At 37.1% G+C, this 19,290-nt stretch overlaps 1 protein-coding gene across 4 annotated transcripts in view; it reads left to right on the top strand.

Annotated features, from left to right (window-relative positions):
- Positions 1-19,290, top strand: part of THADA (THADA armadillo repeat containing) — a 171,908-nt gene that overhangs the window by 38,622 nt on the left and 113,996 nt on the right. For all 4 annotated transcript variants that reach the window (XM_052805700.1, XM_052805699.1, XM_052805701.1 and 1 more), the window contains 3 exons: positions 570-683; positions 1,810-1,932; positions 2,609-2,700. In XM_052805700.1, the coding sequence (XP_052661660.1) occupies positions 570-683; positions 1,810-1,932; positions 2,609-2,700 (329 nt within the window). The remainder of the gene's footprint in view (positions 1-569; positions 684-1,809; positions 1,933-2,608; positions 2,701-19,290) is intronic.

Below are 19,290 nucleotides of genomic sequence, written 5' to 3'. Positions count from 1 at the left end.
AAGAGTGTTTTAACTCCAGTCCTGAATTTTAGAGGACTAAATTAGAGTATTTTCATCTCAGTTGAGTGTCCTACCCATTGAACTACTATTTGGATATGGATGCATCTCTTTTCTCCTTTTAAAAATGTGCTGCTTGTTTTATCCTGTTTTGCAAACCAGGATTTATTCTTTGGCCAGCTTATGTCATCTTAAATATTTATGTTGTTAAACTAAAAAAAAAGTCTGTTCTAGGAAGTGTAAGTATGTATAATATGGCACATACTTTTGCTGTAATAAATACAATGATTTTTTTTGGTGGGTGATAAATTATTATCCATCATATACAAGCAAATCTTCTTAGGCAGATGGATAGTGTATAAGCAAAGTTTCCTTACTGAAACATTGCATGCTAAGAGGCTTTGAACAAAACTAAGAGGTAAAACTGAAACTTTTTGCAATTTTTTCTGTAGTCCTTGTGTATGGTCAGTAGCTAGGCTGTGTAATATGGTAAATACAGGAATGTATGGCAGAACTGGTAGTAAAGAAAAATGGCTAGAAACACCTGATTGGTTTTTTTTAACTTTCTGTAGGCTTTGTTAGCTTCAGAACCAAAGAAGAGCAAAACAGATTTGCTGAAAATGACAATGAAAGAATTGATATCTTTGGCTGCACCTTTGAATGAATCACCAAGTGTAATTCCACAGGTAAAATACAGCCTCTCATCAGAAGGCAAATGTCAAAAAAGTGTTTGTGTTACTTCAAACAGTTAAGGAAATTTGTGTGTGTTTTTAATAAGGATATTTTGGTTTTATTATCTATAGCTAGATTTTAAAATGTGTTTGCATGTGCATAAGTTATGAAGTCACTAGAATTTGCAGGTGCATAAGATACTAAAAAATGGATTGGGTGTAATTTCATAGTTTTTTTTTCTAGTACAGCAAATACAGTCACGTTAATTTTGAATTTATATGATCGGATTTCTGCCTGTAGTATACTTCTAAACAAATAGATGAGCAATTTCCTTTTTACAAGAAAATTAACAAGAAAGCATTTGTTTACATTTAGAGTAAATAAATGAGTTGCATATATCATTATGCGGTAAAATACTGCATGAAAAGTGATTTTATGCATACTCACTAACTTATAAACTTAAATATATACATTTGGAATGCATTTTACTTTAAAGTCAAGATCTTTATCTTCAAAATGTTGTTATCAAATACTTAATCTTTCTGTTTGTAAGTGCAAGCCATAATTTGTTGACAGTACATAGAAGTATGTTCTAATGGCTCTGCCAGATCTTCTGCTGGTATAAATTTATGTAGCCTTGTCAAAGTCTGTGAAGCTATGCATATTACCACCTTCCCCTACAGAGAGTAGAGAAATATCAGAAAATGCTCCATATGGTGAAGGAAGCTTGACTGTCAGTTTTAGCTTAATATTGTCCTCATGTGTGTTGTAGTTTATTTTTTCTCACAGTATCTACAGCATGTCAAGAACGTTGGAAAAGATGATTCTAAATTTTGAAAGTTATTTTTACAGCCATGATAAACTAAGGAAAAAAGAATGCTGGCCTTCACTTGCAGTGCCTGGACTGTACTTGTTAGAGGAATATATTTTTAAACTGTAACTGTTTTTAACAGTGTTTACTGCTGCTCCGTTTTAATGTATGTGTTTAATAGCAGTATTCTTGTATTTAATATGGAAATAAAGTGGTGTAAATGTGCATAGGGATTATTTTTATTTTGCATGTTCACTGCTGTAATTAACATACATTAAGATATTTTCCAATTAATATATATTTTTCTTATATTTCTTCTACCCCCACAGGTTCATGCTTTAAATATCCTTCGGGCACTGTTTAGGGATACACGTTTAGGTGAAAACATCATGCCTTATGTTGCAGATGGAATACAAGTAGCAATTCTAGGTTTTACGTCACCTGTCTGGGCAGTAAGTTAATTCTTAATTTTGCCTCTCTAATTTAACAGGATAGAGTGGTGATGTTCAGTGAAGCTTTGGTCATGTTTATAAATGGCAGTACCATGATCTCCTGAATGTTACATGGTGTAATATGTTAAGGCATGATAAAGAATAACGTAGACCTGCAAAAAAGCCATAGTTTTGGTCATGTTTTTTGGTTTTGTTTCATTTTTCTGTAATGTGAAGTGCTGATATTGACAAAAAGTAGGGACAACGATTGCCTTATAGATAAAAATGTATCTGGGTGTTAAATTTTGAGTCAGTGCACCTAGATAGGAAGGAGTGCATTTACATTCATTCTCACTGTTACTTTGCTTGTCAGTGAAAGATAGTATTCCATATGGTATATTAAGGTAGAACGTTTTGTGACCTGCCATGTATAAAGGTGAATACTTTGAACCACTAGAAATCTGGATGTATTCCTTATATTAAAGATGGGCATCTCCAAAAAATCCGAACTTTCTATTAGTGCCATCTTGATTAAGAGGAAAGGTGCTCTGAATTAATTGTTTCAATGTGCTAACCTCTGAACAGTAGGCATGCTCTGTCCTTCACTCAGCTGTTCTTCTTTTCAACTGTACATTAGTGGCTGTATTTAAAAAATATTAGTACATTTCATGTTCATGTTCTTTTCTTTTTCCTTTAGGTAAGAAATTCATCTACACTTCTTTTTAGTGCTCTGATTACAAGAATTTTTGGGGTTAAAAGAGGGAAAGATGAAAATTCAAAAAAAAATAGGTAAGCTTCACTTGATACCAATTGTAAGTTTGCAAAACATAACCTTAGCCAACAACAGTTTGAAAATGTTGCTTGCTTTATGGATATATTTGAATCATGATGTTACAAAAACATCTAGCTTAGCTTAAACTGTGCTGCCAGGAAATAAGTGGTAAGGCCAAAAATATCTGCTGTTAAGCACTGAGAGTTAATTTGTACTCGCGTGCAGTTTCACAGAAGGAGAATGTTGCTGAGAGGTTTTGGTACCAGCAGCTCTTTCAAATGCCCAGTCTCTCTTGTCACAAACTAGCCCTGTTGCTCTTGACAGCAAAGAGAGAGGGGTGAAGGACAAGAGAAGCAATGGTCTCACGTGTGTTCCCTTACCTCTAGACCAGGCGTGGAGGTAATCTAACCTCTACTAATTTGAGATTTTTCCCTTTAGTCTTCTTACTCTAGAACACCCTGTCCCTCTTTCATGTCTCTTTCCTCCAAGCTCTGAAAAATGCAGCTTGCGAAGCTGCTTCTCTCCCAAGGGATTCTGCCCTTGAACTCTGTAGTCCTGCTCCAGATCCTCTACTGTTTCACTTTCTTATGTAAAACCAATTCTCCTCTGACTCTTAAAACTCCCTAGTCCTGAACATTCCTTTTTCTCTGCGCCCTCCAGTTAGTGCACAAGCACCCCTATGTTTTCTTTGGCCTTCAGCCCCTTCCTTTAGCTTCTGCAGCAAATGAAGCATGCCCATGCCCTGTGCTCTGTAGCTGAGGTTCCTGCTGTAGTAGGGGAAAATAACCCTGGATGCAGAATAAACTCATTAAAAAAATACTCCTGGGTAAGTCTGTGGGGCCATAGAGTGGTCACACTATGGATATTATGGTAACCCTTTCACAATTTCCTAATGGATTTTCAAATCATGGACAAGGTATGCAATTTCTGAAAGAAGGCAATTGTTATGATTTACCCTCAAAAATTCTACTTTTTTTTTTTTTTTACTCAGTATACAGTGGTTCCTTAGTGTTGATCTATGTAGCTAATATAATTTTCATGCACATTATGAGAAACTGAATGTCCTGGGATGATGATAGTCTTTCATCTTTTAGGTGATAGGTGCCATTTTAGCTGTTTGAAATAATATCAGGTGTCACTTGAAAAATTAGTCACTATGCATGTATGAATGTGAGGAAGAAATACAGGTGGGAGATTGGAGGGAGATTTCCCCTAGAAAATAACTGTTCCCCCAAAAACGATTTGAAGTGTCATCTCCCCTACTGCATGAAATTACCCATGCTTTGTCATAAACCCAAATCACTTCTTGCCCAAACCTGGAATTCACTCCCATGACCCTTGAAACCCAAACAGAGCAATAAAAGCGTTTCTCACTTTTTGCCTTCTCACTTTGTTTTTATAACAGCATTTAAAGTTGTTTTTTTAATTTTGATATTGAGCACTCACTGAAAGAGATATGTACCTCAGCTTTTTTTAAGTTTGTATCCTAGGGAAAAAACTTCACGCTAACTTCTGCAGTGGGAAGGCAAACTGACTTCTCAAATACATGTGGTGTGATGAGATATGTAACCTGAGATTTCTGTTTGTGAAGTTGCAGAAATTAATGCATTTGAGCATCTGTTGGGGATGGGAGATACCAGAATGAAGGAAAGTAAACTTTTATATAGTTGAAATGAATTAATGAAAAACAATGTTAACTTTTATGTAACTGGCACTGTCCACTTGCTTCTCTGAACCTTCCTGTTTACCATAATTTCTTTGTAGTCATTTTGACCAAAAGATGTTAAAGCTGGGCTGACTTCTTTTTCTTCATCTATTCATTTAGCAATTTTGCATTAAATGTTGTATGTAGTCAGTCCTACTGTTTCCTACATACAGTCGTCAATACCATGAAACAGGGAATGGGAAAACTTCTAAAGACAGACCAGTGAGACAGGAGGTATGAAAACAGGTAGAGATTTTATTTCAAGTTTCTGACTCCTATCTCTGCAGGAGATACTGGTTTAGAAGGAGAATGATGTAGAGGTTGTTTGACTATTTTGTTTGTAAAGCTTCTTCCTCTGAACCCCGCCGGTGGGTTTGAGGTAGGTTGTGTTTGGGAAGAGCTCTGTGTTTCAGTGGTTTGGCACCACGAGGTGTCACCGTTGCTGCACAGCTCCCTGCAGGCACATCCCAGGGGTGCAGCTACACTTGGTCGCTTCTCTTCGGGAGCTCTAAACTTGTTTTGTTTAGTGTTTTGCCGGAACAGAGTTCATATATTAAAGTAATTTTTTTCCCCCCACTTCTAAATCTGGCAGTTTATTTCAAAAGCACTAGCATTTTAGCAACTTGCATCTATAGGAGCTTGTGTGAAAGTCATCCGGGTTTGAGCAGCTTGTTCTGTTGCCTGCAGGGTGTTCTGTTTGCAGTAAGTGGCAGCCTGTCTGTGGACAGAGACCAACTCTCTGATGCTGCCATTAGGACCTTGCATAGGTTTCCAGTTTGCCTCATTTTAGATTAGGGGTTTAAATCTGTCTCTTCTGTGCCAGCGGGGAGTTACCTTATTGCTGGGCTATTCTGGGCATCTTGTCCAAAAAAGGATGGAACCAGAAAGGTTGTTTTCTCAAGAAGAGTTCCTATGAAACTGATACACTTGGGGTGGTGGAGAGTTTGTGTAGATTTCCAGAAGAAAGCTTTGTTGGAACAGTACTGGTAACTTACCTCCACTGCTGTGTTTCTTTAACATACTTTGTGTTATGTTTCCCTTTCTTTCTCTTATCTCCACTAAAAATTCACATATAGCATCCTTTACACAAAATTTATAGGCCTATCATGTCTTTTGCTGCTTTTAGTCTGCTGATGTTATGTTCCGTTCCCTATTTATGTTAATTTTGTACATTATAATTGCCGTGCAGCTAGGGTGTTTATGTAGTGACAACACAGTGGTGGTCCATTATTTGAAGGTCTTGATCAGTTGTGAAGCATTGGACTCAATGACTGAATGAACTACAACCTATGTCTGATCAGCAACCTGATTTGTTTTTTTTCCAGGCATATGTAAAAGAATGATGGGTTTGGGTTCTTGTTTTGATTTCTGGTGGGGGGGGGGTTTAGTTTTGTTTTATTTTTACCTCCAAACATCCCTTTGTTGTTTTGGGTGTTTGCAGTTGAACAACTGTGTGAAAGGGCCCTCTCACTCTGTGACAAAGAGAGTGAGAAGATGCCTAACTCTGCTGACAGACATTTTAAGTTACATCTGCAGTGGCCATGCCTACTGGAGAGTAGAGGCAGGAAAGCATGTTGAGCTGGGCTTTGTGGTCATTGAAAGGGTATTAGGAAGGTCAGCCAGAACTGTCTGTCTCAATCTGAGGACAAGGCAATACTAGATTATGCTAGAAAAGGTCCGTTCTCTGAAAACTTGGTTTGCAGTTTGAGGAGACATGGGTCGAAGGAATTAACAACTACACATCATGGCTCCAGTGCTCGGTTGTGCTGGTTCAGTTGTCGGTGGGGCTCTGCTTTGGGTCGTCTGCAACGTGTTTGCATCAGCAGCTGTATTGATACAACTGTGGAGTGGAGAACTGGGGCAGTGAAGGAGAGAGATTTCTTGACCAGAACGCTGGGCTGATGCCAAACTTCACTCTTAAGGGTTTGCTGGAAACTTGAAGGGACTGCTCTACATCATGCTCTACAGGACATGCAATCATATTCTGTTTTCATTAAATATTGATGCATCTTTTTAATTTTAGCATGGGCAAGGAAATAATGAATTGGAAAATTAATACTTGAAAAATAACGAACGTGTGCAGCTCTTGCAAGTAGAAGAGAGAGAAGTTGTGTGAAGATTGTTTACAGTGGACCATGCAACTATACAGGTTGAACTTTCTAGTGAAAAGAAAGAAACAGAAATTTTCTCTGGGTTCTCTCTTTCTGAGAAAGGCTGTATCAAAACTTCTACTGCCGCTGTAAGTTTGTGTGTTTGTGTGTATACATACAGACATGGGTGTGTATTTGGCCAAATGATACTTTGATTTCCAGATATTGACAGTTTAAAAATGGTCCTGTTAACACTTACCTGTAGGGGGGGTTGGTTTAGTTTAGTTTTTGTATACTTCATTAGGGAATATAATTTTCTTAAATGTTATGATAATTTCAAATCTACAAGACTTGGTGTGAAATTCTAGCCACATAAATACAAAGTAGTGAGGAAGGTTTACAAAGGAGTCTTTGCAATTAACCTGTTTCTATTTGGTTAAAGAAAGTGTGCTCTGCATAGGTACACCACAGTGTGCTTTAGAGAAAATAATCACCCCTTCTTTAAGCCCTTCACAGCACAGGTAATTATGTTAGTTTAGCCAGTCACTTCATACTTGGAGGATGCTAGGTCTGTATCCTAATTTGCCTGGCTAGCATGCTATCAGCTGCGGCCTGTTCCCCAGCCCCACTGCCATTCAGCGCTTGCTCCTGTGCTGGCGGTGCCAGGGCTGCACTGGGCCTGACCTCGGCCCAAGCAGCGCCTCTGGAGAGGGGGCTGCCATGGCCCCGGCCGCTCCGGGAGCACCACTCTGAGGGGGATGTTGAAGACCTGAGTACTACACTTGGTTTAATGCAAAGCGATTGAAGTAGGACTGAGCGGCAGGGAGTTCTGTAGGCCGATGAGTTTTGCCTCTCATGTTTTGATTAAATAGCCATTTCCAGTTTTCTTGTGCAGTGAATTTACAATGTAGATTTGCTGATTCCAGGTACTTTTCAAGAAGCTGGGGTGTGGTCTATGCTTAATAATTCTGTTGTTTTCACGGGTATTTTTTTTTTTCCTGTTAGTGTTGCTACAGGTTGCAAATCATCTAAAGTAAATGTTTGCTCTAGTTGATTGTAGGCTCCAGCATTTATCACATGAAAAATTAGGATGTCTTGAGATGAAGAGATTCTAAAAATAAAATGGAATATATATTGTGATAGTTAATGCAGATCTGTCCATGAACGTCAAAATAACTTACATATAAAGTTAACTGAAATTAATTTTGAAATGTAATTAAATTTCTCATCAAAGAGGAATTCTCTTCTGCCCGAATGAGTTACAGTAGTAATAGTGATACTTTCACCCAAATTCTTACACACACGCATATATATATGCCTATATATTGTCTGTATATGCACTATATATGCTTATATGTAATACTGGACTACAGACCACTGGTCTGTATTGCAGTGCTCTACACACACACACATATATATATATTGGAGACCTTTTGGTCTGTAGTCCAATGCTAATTAAAGCTGCTATTGCTTGTTACTAGACAAGACTCTTATCAAATACCTGGTATTTCTGGCTTTTATCTTTTTTTTTTTTTAAAGGATGAACATGATCAGAAATTGTCTTTCAGGCAATTTGCCATTTGACTTAGGACAAGCTTTAGTCTTTACAGTAATAAAAAAGGATCATCCTGGCTTATTTGAAAATAGATTGAGTTGGAATATAAATGTTGCAATGTCCTCAGAAAGAATAACCAATGGCCTCAGGTAGAGGCTGGGGTTAAAAGAAAGGATGGGGGTGGGGAGAATTCCCTTAGCTTCTCACCTTGGTGGAAGAGGTTCCAGGAAGCAAAAACTTCAACTCTTTGATTAAAAAGCAGTCTTTAATGCAAGGCTGAAATGGTACAGTGCAACCTGGTGATTTTTACACGAAATAACTGGTGTATATATGTATATATTTGTGTTTTGGGAAGGGGGGAACTCCTATGTATTTAGACTCTAGTGAAGGGAAAATCTGTATGCAGAAAAATACTTAGCTGTCAACACACATTATCTGTGGAGTAAATAGTCATGCTGTTAGGAAACCGAGTAGGAATGCTGCCATGTTGTCAATGTTGGTTTAGATATATTTGAAAAGAAAGGACCAAATTTAATTGCCATCTACATAATACTTCTTGAAGTCTATTTCATTGATAGCTGTAAATATTGATGACTATCAATAACTTCAAGCAGTTGGAAAGGAGAAACTTATCTTTCTAATTATAATAACATGAAAACTATGTAGATACGAGCAAGTTTTGAAGATGCACTAGTGGCTGTGAGGCATCAACATGCATGACTGCCCTCTGTGTGCTTTGTTTTTATTGCAAGTTGAGTGTTCAATATTTCTCAGTAAGTGGTTGCTTGCAGACTTGAAGGTCACTGAGTAAAACCAAATTAACTTTTAAAAAGCCCGAGTTGATTTCTTTTTTCTCCTAAATTGACATGTACTTTTTCTTTAACTTTAAAGTTTTGTATGAATACTAAGGTTTTTAAGACCATAAATAATTGCATTTTACACTGTGAAGGGTTAGAGGAAGACACTGCAAATTGAACGTTCTAATGCAAACCTCTTTTCTCGTAATATTGTCCCTAAATTAAGTGAAGCTGGTATTATGTTCCTTTTCACTAAGCCACTCTAGAGTTGTAGCTCTAAGTACATAAAATACATCATAAGTACATGATTCCTGTTGAATGTTTCACATCTGGCAGGCTAACACTCCCAATATTTGTAACTGAACAGCTGAAAATTCTGTCTTGCATCAATGATGTTTTGTCAGTCTTAACAGCAACTTCATTAGACATTTGCAGTGCATCATACTGGGCTCTGATAGGACTTCTGAGATGGGTCTGTGTTGCCCACATAGGAGTGGCCAGTACTATTTTGGGATAAGCTGAAAGAAACTTTGGTGGCACTAATGTGGTCAAGCTGTAATGGCGCATCAGTGTTGTAAAATCAGATAGCCCTTAGGAGAGTTTCACTGGAGGTGATACTCAGATTGACTGTAGCCTATAAACGCTCAATGCTGACTTGGAGACACACCAGTGGCAGAAGTCCTGTGTGCCAGTTAAGGTACAGCTACATGCAAGAGGATGCTGACCGCAGCGATGGGTCTGCAGGAAGGGCAGTGGTGAGGCAGCAGAGAGTGCTTAGCTGCTTGTGCCAGCTCCAGCAGGGAAACACAAGTACGGCTTGATTCACAAAACTGGCCTCTGACCTCTTGGACCACATGCTGTGGAGGGAAGGGTTGGGATTGCTTTATCTTGCATCTCATTAGTGATTCCCTAGTGGATTTTCTCTGGCAACCTTAGTCTGTTGCAGCTTTTCAGTTGAAATACTCGATCAGTGGCAGTGAGGTTTCACAAGGTGACTGAGCCATTTAAATGCCTCTGGTTCTTTTTCCTCTAGCTGCTTCTGTGCCATGTTTTGCAGCCTGTTCCCTCCATGCCACCTTAGTTCTAGTGAATGCTTGCAAAGTAGTTATTAAGGATTTGGTGCAGTACGTTGTCTTGTGAGGGCGTTGTTTTTGTTAAAAAGAAATCCCTCCCCCTTCTGTCTGCCAAAAATAGGCCACATTTATTTTGCTCAAATTTTTTGTTTTTAATGCTCTGGCTCTTTTTTTTTTCATTGACTTTGACAGATTTAGAAGACTTAATCTCAGAACTGTCTCAAGAAAACATGCAAAAGTTCAGGCTGACTCAGATAATCATTATGGCTTTTACTGATTAATAGTTCAATAACAATATGCTTGTTTAAACATGATTTTGAACAGGTTTCCTATTTCTAAGTGCCTTTATAATAGGAATAATGATGATAAGGTGCTATTAACTTGTAAATTGAAGGTAAAATTCATGAAAGTCGTGTACAAAAACAGACACAAATTGAAAACAAGCTCCTAAAGCAATCTGTTTCCCTCTGTGTCACGACTTCAATTATTCTGTTTTACAACCCTAATCTAAAACTATCTAAAATCCCCTGTAGCAGAAAATATGGACTGTTCTCCTTGAGGTTGAGGATGCTCTGTGTCTATATGATTTCTGCTAATTTTAGGAACACAATGTGTGTATCTGAAATGCCTAAAATCTACAGAACCATTTTTACTTCCAAGATTTTATCTTGTGTATACAGAGTCAGAAAAATGTTAACCCACATAAATACTAGTGAAATCTTCGGGGCCCAAACTCACGCTTAAAGCACTGTTGTTCAAATGTGTATCTGTGCTCTCCTGAACACAGAGGATCTTCATAACATGCTGTCTTAAGTCAGAGCCAGAAAATAGGAAGGTGAACACAGTAAAGTGACCTAAATGAAAGTTCACCCAAAGTGAAACCTCCTAAAAATACATGTGTGGGCCTGAGGTAACTTCAGTCCATTCGTTTTAAATAAATTAGGGGCATAATGTTAAATGTTTGTTTCTACTGAGTGAGTAAAATACATTCAATGAAACAAAAATTACTGTAAACCTAACCACATGAGTAGGTAATTTAGTCTCTGCTGTAGTGATAAAAGTTTTCATTAATATGAATTGATAAAATTATTCTGTTTTGCTCCATGCATAACGTACACATCCCTTATTCATTTAACTTCACCATACTAAGTAAAAAGGAGTTACTCTTCACAGAATACTCCCAGACAGAGAGGAAGTATGTGGGCTGTTTGAAGGTAAAATTCACAATGCTAAATCTGTAGCAAGAGATTAAAGATAATAGTTGTATAGGCAGTGGTTGAACAGAGTTCTTGGAGACTTTCTAGACATATATGTATATATCTTAGTTTTATTTATATGTGTGTGTATACACACACATATATGTACATACACACGTGCACACTCATGCATATACACAGTTCAACTTTCTAAAAAAAGTTTGCTAAAAATAACTATTTTATATATTATATGTAAAATATTTTATTTTAAAAAATAAATTTTATGTATAGTTTTATATACATGCATATATACAGACACGTTTGTGTATGTTTATCAAAGTCGAATGTTGATTAATGTGTTGATACAGGTACCAGGTTGTATCTGTGATGTTGGGTTTAAGTGTTGGTCCCCTATTTCTATTCTGAGCCCATTGTATGCTTACTTCTCTTTTTAGTATAGCAACAAAAGTGCTCTTGGAGAAGGACTTCACAAGTTATTTTAGAGAACTGTGTGTTGCATAATTATTCCTCAAAGTCACACTTCTCCTGAAGTATTTGTTCTACGCAGGTGCTCTTTCCATACCTGATTACACAAAGGGTATAATAAATAGCAAAACAAGAGGTATAAAGAAACTTGTACTTAAAAGAGATCAAAGCAAACCAGACCATGCAGTCCTTTGGAAGTCTTGGCTAGCTCTCTTGTAAATAAAAGTGCTTCTAAAGCAGAAGGTATTTAACTACTGTATTTATACAGGCCTTGATTGACAGTTCAGTTATTAACCTCATAAAAACACAGCAACGTAAACTAGTAAGAATGTTTATTCTAGCACTTCTATCTGAAGGAAAATGAAAACCAAGATATAGTGGCATATTCTTACTTCCTTTTAAGTATTTATTTTAGGGCTGTGTAGTATAAAAGAATGTTTTTTCAAGTCAGTGAACTTAAACTATTTTGCTTACTGTTCTGGGATTTAAGTATTTTCTAATTCCTAACAAAACAAATGTTAGATTTATTGAAGGTGCAAAGTCACCACATCTTTATTGAAGGTGCAAACCCCACATCTTTATAATGATTCTTTTTTCCCCCTTCATAGTGTTTTTCATTTCATGTGGGGTAAAAATGAAATCTGAAATGTTTTTTCTAACTAACTTGATGTGGTTATAGAAAAGTTGTCCCTTCTTGTCACTGAAGAGGTGTCCTGTATCATGTTAGATCTAGAAAAACAAGTATGCAATAATCTTTTATATCCTTGCTCTTGGGCTTATTAGTGGATGTATTGCACCAGGTTTTTTTACAATTGTTTTTTCCAGGCTTCATTGTGGCTTTTCAAGCCTCTGCCCAAGATTACATAGCCATTTTGTCTTCTATGGGAGTGCTAAAATTCTCTTATGCATGTGAAATGTTTGTTTGAAAGCAGCTTGTCGTGAGTCCTAAACCAGGATGTGCTTTCAGGAATTTAACTGTTAGGTGTGTTCTTTAAAACAAAAGTATTTGAAGCGAATTCTTAAAATTTATATATAACCTTTATTTCTAAAGTTCTAAAGGAACTTGCCTGTTGCTGTTGTCTCTGTCTCCTAGTAAGAATGGTGATGATTCTCTGGTTGTCATCCAGAGGGACTGCTAATCAAGGGCTCTCATAAATACACACTATTTCTGAATTAAAATTTTAAGTGGGTATTTTTATTTCACATCAAGCTAGTATTTTAAATACTAGTGTACATGGCGGCAAAAACAATACTTTGTGCTGAACTGAAGACTAAGTTACTAACTTAATAAAAACCGGGTAAATCTCAAGAATTTTGTTGTTCTTAGCAGGATCTATTGTTTACTGCAATTGCATTAGCTAGCGATGGCCAGCAAATACAGGAAAACAAGAAAAACACCAATCTATTAAGAAGATAAGGTTAAAACCTTGCTGCTGGAGTGGGAAGTAACTAAGTGGAATCATAGAAACTATAAAGGTATCTCTTGATCCTGTTTCCTTGATTCCCATTCAAAGTATGACTGTTAGCAAGGCTAAATCAGGTCAGCAGTGGGTTTGGATGAGATAAAAATCTCCATCCTTGGAGATTTTGCAACCACTCTGAGTAACATGTTCCAGTGCTTCATTCCCCTTTTTTCCTGTTGCCCAATTTAAAACTCCTAAGCTATGATTTGTGACCATTTGTTCTTTCTGTACCATCTGCAACTACTGCAAGAAGTTTAGCTTTTAGCTCTCTAATGTGCAGTTCCTTCAAGTGGTTGTAGGCTACTGTTGGATCTTCCCTGGACCTCCTCTTTGTCAAACGGAACAAACCTGGCTCTTTCAGCTTCTTCTCATAGGGCATGTACTCGAGGCCCTGTCCATCTGAGGAGTTGTTTGCTGGACACTCTCCTGCTTCCTCTAATCTCTTCTGAACCTGGCAGCCCAAAACTGGATGGAGGATTCCATGTACAACCTCACTGTGCCAAGTACAGGAGGGCAGTAACTTCCCTTGATCTGCTGCCACATTCATCCTAATGAACATAGTCCAGCATGTGGTTTGCCCTGTTCGCGGTGAGGACGTGCCATTGGCTCATACTGAGCTTGGCATCCACCATAACCCCCAGGTTCTTTCCCGCAGGGCTTTTACTGAGCTGTTTGGTTTTCAGCCTGTGCTGATGCTCAGGGTTATTCAGCCCAGGTGCAAAATCTTGTTTCTCCTTGTTGAACTGCATGAGGTTTCTGTTGGCCCAAGCGTCAAGTTTCTCAAGGTCTGTCTAGACTGAACTTCTACTGTTTGGTGTTTTATCCACTCCCCCTAATTCAGTGTTGTCCACAGATCTGCAGAGGGTGCTTTCTATCTCATCAACCAAGTTGTTAATAAAAATGTTGAGGGATGTAGGGGCACCCGAATTGATCTGTAGAGTATTTTACTGGTTACCAGCCAACCACCAAACACTGAACCATTGATACCCTTTGGACCTGGTGGTCCAGCCCAAATGTGTTGTTTATCCAGGCTGTACTCTCTCAGCTTCCAGATGAGAAAGCTGAGTGAAGCTGAACCTGAAGCTGAATGAGCACAGCATTTTCTAGTCCATTTTAAAGTTTTCTGCCTTAATAAAAATGTAGCTTAACTGCCTTCCCTAAGAAATAAGAAAGAACAATAATTATTTTAAAATTACAAGAATTGTCTTGTCAATTGTCACAAGTCTGTTTGAGTTTCATCTATTTGAATGCTCACCAGACTCTTGGATTCTCTGTGCATTTATGGACAAGTTTCTTTATGTTCGTTTCTCCATCAGTTGCTTTTTTATGGGTGTGAAACTCAAACTTGGCAAGTTTGGAGCCTTTCAGTAGTGTGTACACTCTCTTACCAAACTCCAGTTGTGGTACTTGCCCTGGAATTTGCAGATTACGTGCTTGAGCTGACTATAATGGGGTCATTTTAGGATAAATTTAAGATTCTGCTCCTCTTTTCTCAAGTCAAGTGAAACCTGGAATTCTTTTGGAGGTTTTTGTTTTTTAAGAAGGCACAAGCCACCTGTTCACCCTTTCAGAAACATACTGCAGACTTCCATTTTGTTTAAAAAGGAGTGAAATACAAGCAAGTTTTTAAGGGTGATCCCTGAGTGCCTGGAACTTCTGAAAGGAAGTTCTAGAAATTTTTCCATACTCATCCAGTGTGCATTTTGGAATCTGCTTAGAGTCTTAGTCTGATTGATGACATCAAGGGTGAGATTAGAAAATTATCAGCTGCTAATCTTTATATAATTCTTATCAGCAACAGTTCAGCACTAGTTGAACTGCATGTGTTTAAGAAAGGGTTGGAATTTCCATGCGGATCAGCATGTCACAAAATCACAGGACCACACTGTAGTAAGGGTCCTGCTGGTATGTTGACTCAGTTCTTTTCATAAACAAGCTTGTTATGCTGTTCCTTTTATAAACTGATCAAGTCACATCTTAAAAACAATTTGGTTTTTCCCACTATTTCTGCAGGAAGACTCCCTGAATGCCACCTTCCCAAGTAAAACTTCTCAAGAATCTTCCTGCTTTGATCATTACAAACTTAACTTGCAATGTATATTTATTCATGGCCATTTGAGACTCATTTGTTCTTATGCCAGCTTTGTCCTTTATTTTAAATAATTATTTTCCTTCCTGATGCTTCCCTTGAGGTATTTGTGGATGCCAGTCATATATCCCGTCTGTGTTAATTTTGCCAGGCAAAACAAGTTGAGGTTTTAAATCTCTTCTCAGCAAATTTGCTTTCTATTCCCTTGGTCATGTGAGCAGCTTTTTTGACATGTCTCTGTTAGCTGGAGGTTAGCTGTGATTTATTCCAGCTTACATCCTACCCGATTGTTGGAGACTGGCATTAGTACTTCCTTGTCCATACTGACTGTATCAGGACTGATGTGTTACAGAATCATATTTGCTCTTCGTCCTCTTGATGAGGGATCGAAGGTACCAACTAATATGCTTGGATCCTTTTGCTATTTCCAGCTGATGAGCTCCTAAGTTTTAACACATTCTTTAATTAGTCCTCATATATGCAGTCTTTTTATCTGCTATTAATTTCATGTCCTTCTAGTATTCGGCTCCTCAAGATACCCAGTTTTGTTTCATAGTGTTTTAATCTTCCCTCTCTAGAGACAATGCCTCATAACTGTTGTTTCAGTGGTGGATTTTCATTGGCACGCTCCTAACTCTTTTACTGTCATCTTTGGTTAAACCAATAATAATATTGGTCCCAACAATAGATTAGGTCCACCAATAACTTGACTTTCAACATGTTCTTTTTGGGTCTTTTTTAAGTCCTGTTCCTTCTCTACTTGCCCATTTTATCTAGTGGCATACTCTAATTGCAGTGTGTCAGATACTTTACTGTCACTCATAGAGATTACGCTAGAGTTTAATCTGTTAAACCAAAACTGTAGTTTCACCACGGACCTTGTGTAAATATTTGCTCAGACTACATTGCAGGATGTTGTCTGCTTCCTGCTGTTTTCTGTGTCTCACAGAAAGCCCATGGGTTTTTTAGCTGTGAAGGAAGCATATGGGAACTGGATCTCTGCTCTGAGCTGGAGCTGCTCAGCTTTTTACTTTGAATCAAATTTTGAGTAAAAAATTTTCAAATTTCAAACATTTCATTTGTTGAGATAACATTCAGGAGACTTGTGTGACTAGAATTGTTTTATTTCCTTTGTCTAGAAATATTTTTACCATTCTTGGATAGGGTGTGGGTTAGGTTGGCACAATCTAGTTTCTAAGTTTTGCACATTGCACTTCATTCCATTTGATCTTATTCTCTTATCTGTAACTGTTCTCTTTTTCAAGTTTATTTTTTCCCTGAATTTCTGTATATTCTTGAGGCCAGAATAAAGGTCTGTAGTTTTCTGAATCATTTTCCCTGCCAGCACTTTTGAATAATTTAAAATGTTACGTGTTTGCTTCCCTAATTGTATGGTATTATACTGTCTTGCTATGTTCTAAAACCCAAGTTAAGAAATTATCTTTTGAGTTGAATGTGCTAAATTCTTTGAGTTTTGCTTCCCTTTCAGTTAGGATAATTTCTGTTTTCTGTACCTTTATTAGTGTTAGTTGTCCTGTCATGAAATGTAGCTGACTGTCATGTTCTTTAGTGCTATTTTCTTTAGTGCTATTTAAGAAGCAAAAAATTAATTTAATTCTTAAAGCATATCTGAATTAGCTTTGGTCTTTACCATAGCCTGTGTAAAGCAACATGTTATGCTTTTTTTGTTTTCTTGGTCTTTTGTATAGTTGAAGGAAAATATTTTCCATTTATTTGAAGTTTATGCTTCTGAAGTGTATCTTTGTTAATAGGGAAATAAACTGCATGTATTTTGAGACAGGATCTAAATACTTAACAAGTGATAAGGGTCAGGGAAAGAACCTGAATGTCAAAATGGGCAATTAAAAACTAGTTAAGTTAGTCTAGTTAAGCTGCACTGTGGGTTTTTTTCATAGTTTAATGAAGGCAAAAGAAACAAATATGTAAAATGTGAATTATCTTTATAAATCTGTCATTTTTGAATGACAGTTTTGCCAAATTCAGTCCTGTTTTTAAATTATTTCAGCAGCAATTGTCCTTGCAGTGCAAGGAGTAAATGACATTCTGTTTCTGTATTACTGCTCTTTAACATGAAGAATCATCTGACATATTATGGTTAATGATTCCAGTGTAAGGATTGGTATAGCAAGAGTAGATTTTACAGGAGACAATTAAAAGAGGACTTATTTCATGAAAACTACATTCTTGGTCTTGATCTCTCTAAATGTGTCTGTCTATATTGTTTTTTTCACATTCCAGTTCTATTTTTCCTTTTTAAAAATAGTATTATTTTTCCCCTGTCACAGATCTGACCATGCATTTGTCAGCTGACCTGAAATGTTAGCAATATTTATGTTCAAAAAGAGCACCAGTGACCCTTGCTGCCCTCAGAAGATTTGTTGTTTCTAAATCTCACCTATTCTATACTCAAATATGACCATATTTGCTGCAAATGTTCTTTAATGTGTCAGTTACTAAAAGCAGCATACAAGGTTATAAAGCCTTTAGTTCTTCTGAAAAATAAATGAAAGAACAGAAGCAGGTAATCTTTGACACATGCCGCAGTAAAATGATATGTATGCCCCAGTGTCACAGCAGAATTTTAATCTCCTAGAGTATTCTCTTAAGTGTACAGCACAGCTTAAAAAAGAACACTGCAACAACCATGGTTTTATTTTTAAATATATTTTTTTAAATGCAATTAAATAATTCACAGCATCAGTATGCATGAAGATGGAATATTTATTTAGAAAGACACTAGTTATATAAACGTAGATACTAACCCTTGTATTATGCAGCATCAAGTTGCTACTCAGACAAACATAATGTATAATGACCAGAGGTGTCACAGTTTTCAGCAGCATTTATGAATTTGGTTCAGGAAGTTTGATGATACTGAATGTCTTCACAAGCAAAGCAGATGAAATGAAAACTTATAAGTGCATGATCTTTAGCCTACTTTAAGCCACCCCTGGTTCTACTCTGAAAAGTGATAAAGCCGAAGAACCAGTGCTAAATTAATGGAAGAGCTAGTGACAATGGAGTATAAGGGCTTCTGTTTTAGGTTATTTCAGGGAAAAGTAAAACTTTTTTGCATTTTTCCTAAAGAAGCATTATCAACACTGTAAACTATATTCTTGTTCATGCTTAAAATAGACTTTTTCCTTAAAGTTTTATAGATATACAGTCTGCTTTCAGTTACGTCTTTTTAATTTTTACTGCTATTACTAGCTGTTGATTTTTAGTAACTTAGCTGTGATTCACTGTTGTCTTCCAAATGCTTACTGCTAGGAATTAAGTTCTGTCCTTTGTAGCACTGCATGCCTTCAGAGTAACTTCTTGCTGATTTATATGAACTCTGTACTCTGTGAAATATCTTTCTTGCTGTCATCATAACCTTCCTTCCCTCTTAAATAGACTCCGGAGCAGACAAAAGTGGGAAAGAGTTTGTTTAACTCAAGGGCATGCAGAGAATAGTTGGGATTGGTAGGTGTAGCTTGGTTCTGTATGGCATGATACAGAAGATGCCTCTGTATGACTGCTTTTTGTTAATGGAATGTCTTCAGGTGGGAAACCTGAGTGAAAATGGGAAAGAAACTCATGTATGTCTCCCTTTCTACATAAAGACTCTTCATCAGTCCTTCTGAAAAGTGCTAAACATGACTGCTGTCTCTAGCCATCAAAAAGGAACCTTTTGTGAATGGGTTGTACTCTAATTTAGTTATTTGGCTTTTCTGCAGAATTGCTTGCATATGACAAAGCATTAATGTATCTGAGGCATAAATATTAGATCTTATTTATGTACCACAGTATTCTGCATCTATACAGTTTTATGAACTATTTTTACAAGTGAATTCAGGAGGATATGAGTGTTTCCTTTAGTTTATCTCTCAACCTTTTGACATTAAGCATCATTTTAATTATACAGTTAAATGATATGTTACATTGGGGAGAAGGATTTTATCGTAAGCATCATCAGCCCACTGATAACTTTTCTGTTTCATTACCATACTTCCTATTTCAGTAAATAACCTTCCACTAGTCTGTTGTTCAGGTCTCAGTAATCCTATTTGAAATTCTGGATTGTGAAATTGTGCTACTTCAGGTTACTAGCAGGAAAAAAGAAAATGCTATCACAGAGCCTGTGGTTGAA

This window comes from Harpia harpyja, chromosome 13 (assembly GCF_026419915.1).
Source record: "Harpia harpyja isolate bHarHar1 chromosome 13, bHarHar1 primary haplotype, whole genome shotgun sequence".
Classification (NCBI taxonomy): domain Eukaryota; kingdom Metazoa; phylum Chordata; class Aves; order Accipitriformes; family Accipitridae; genus Harpia; species Harpia harpyja.
Note: the sequence above shows the minus strand (reverse complement) of the source record. Positions and strands in the feature narration are given on the sequence as shown.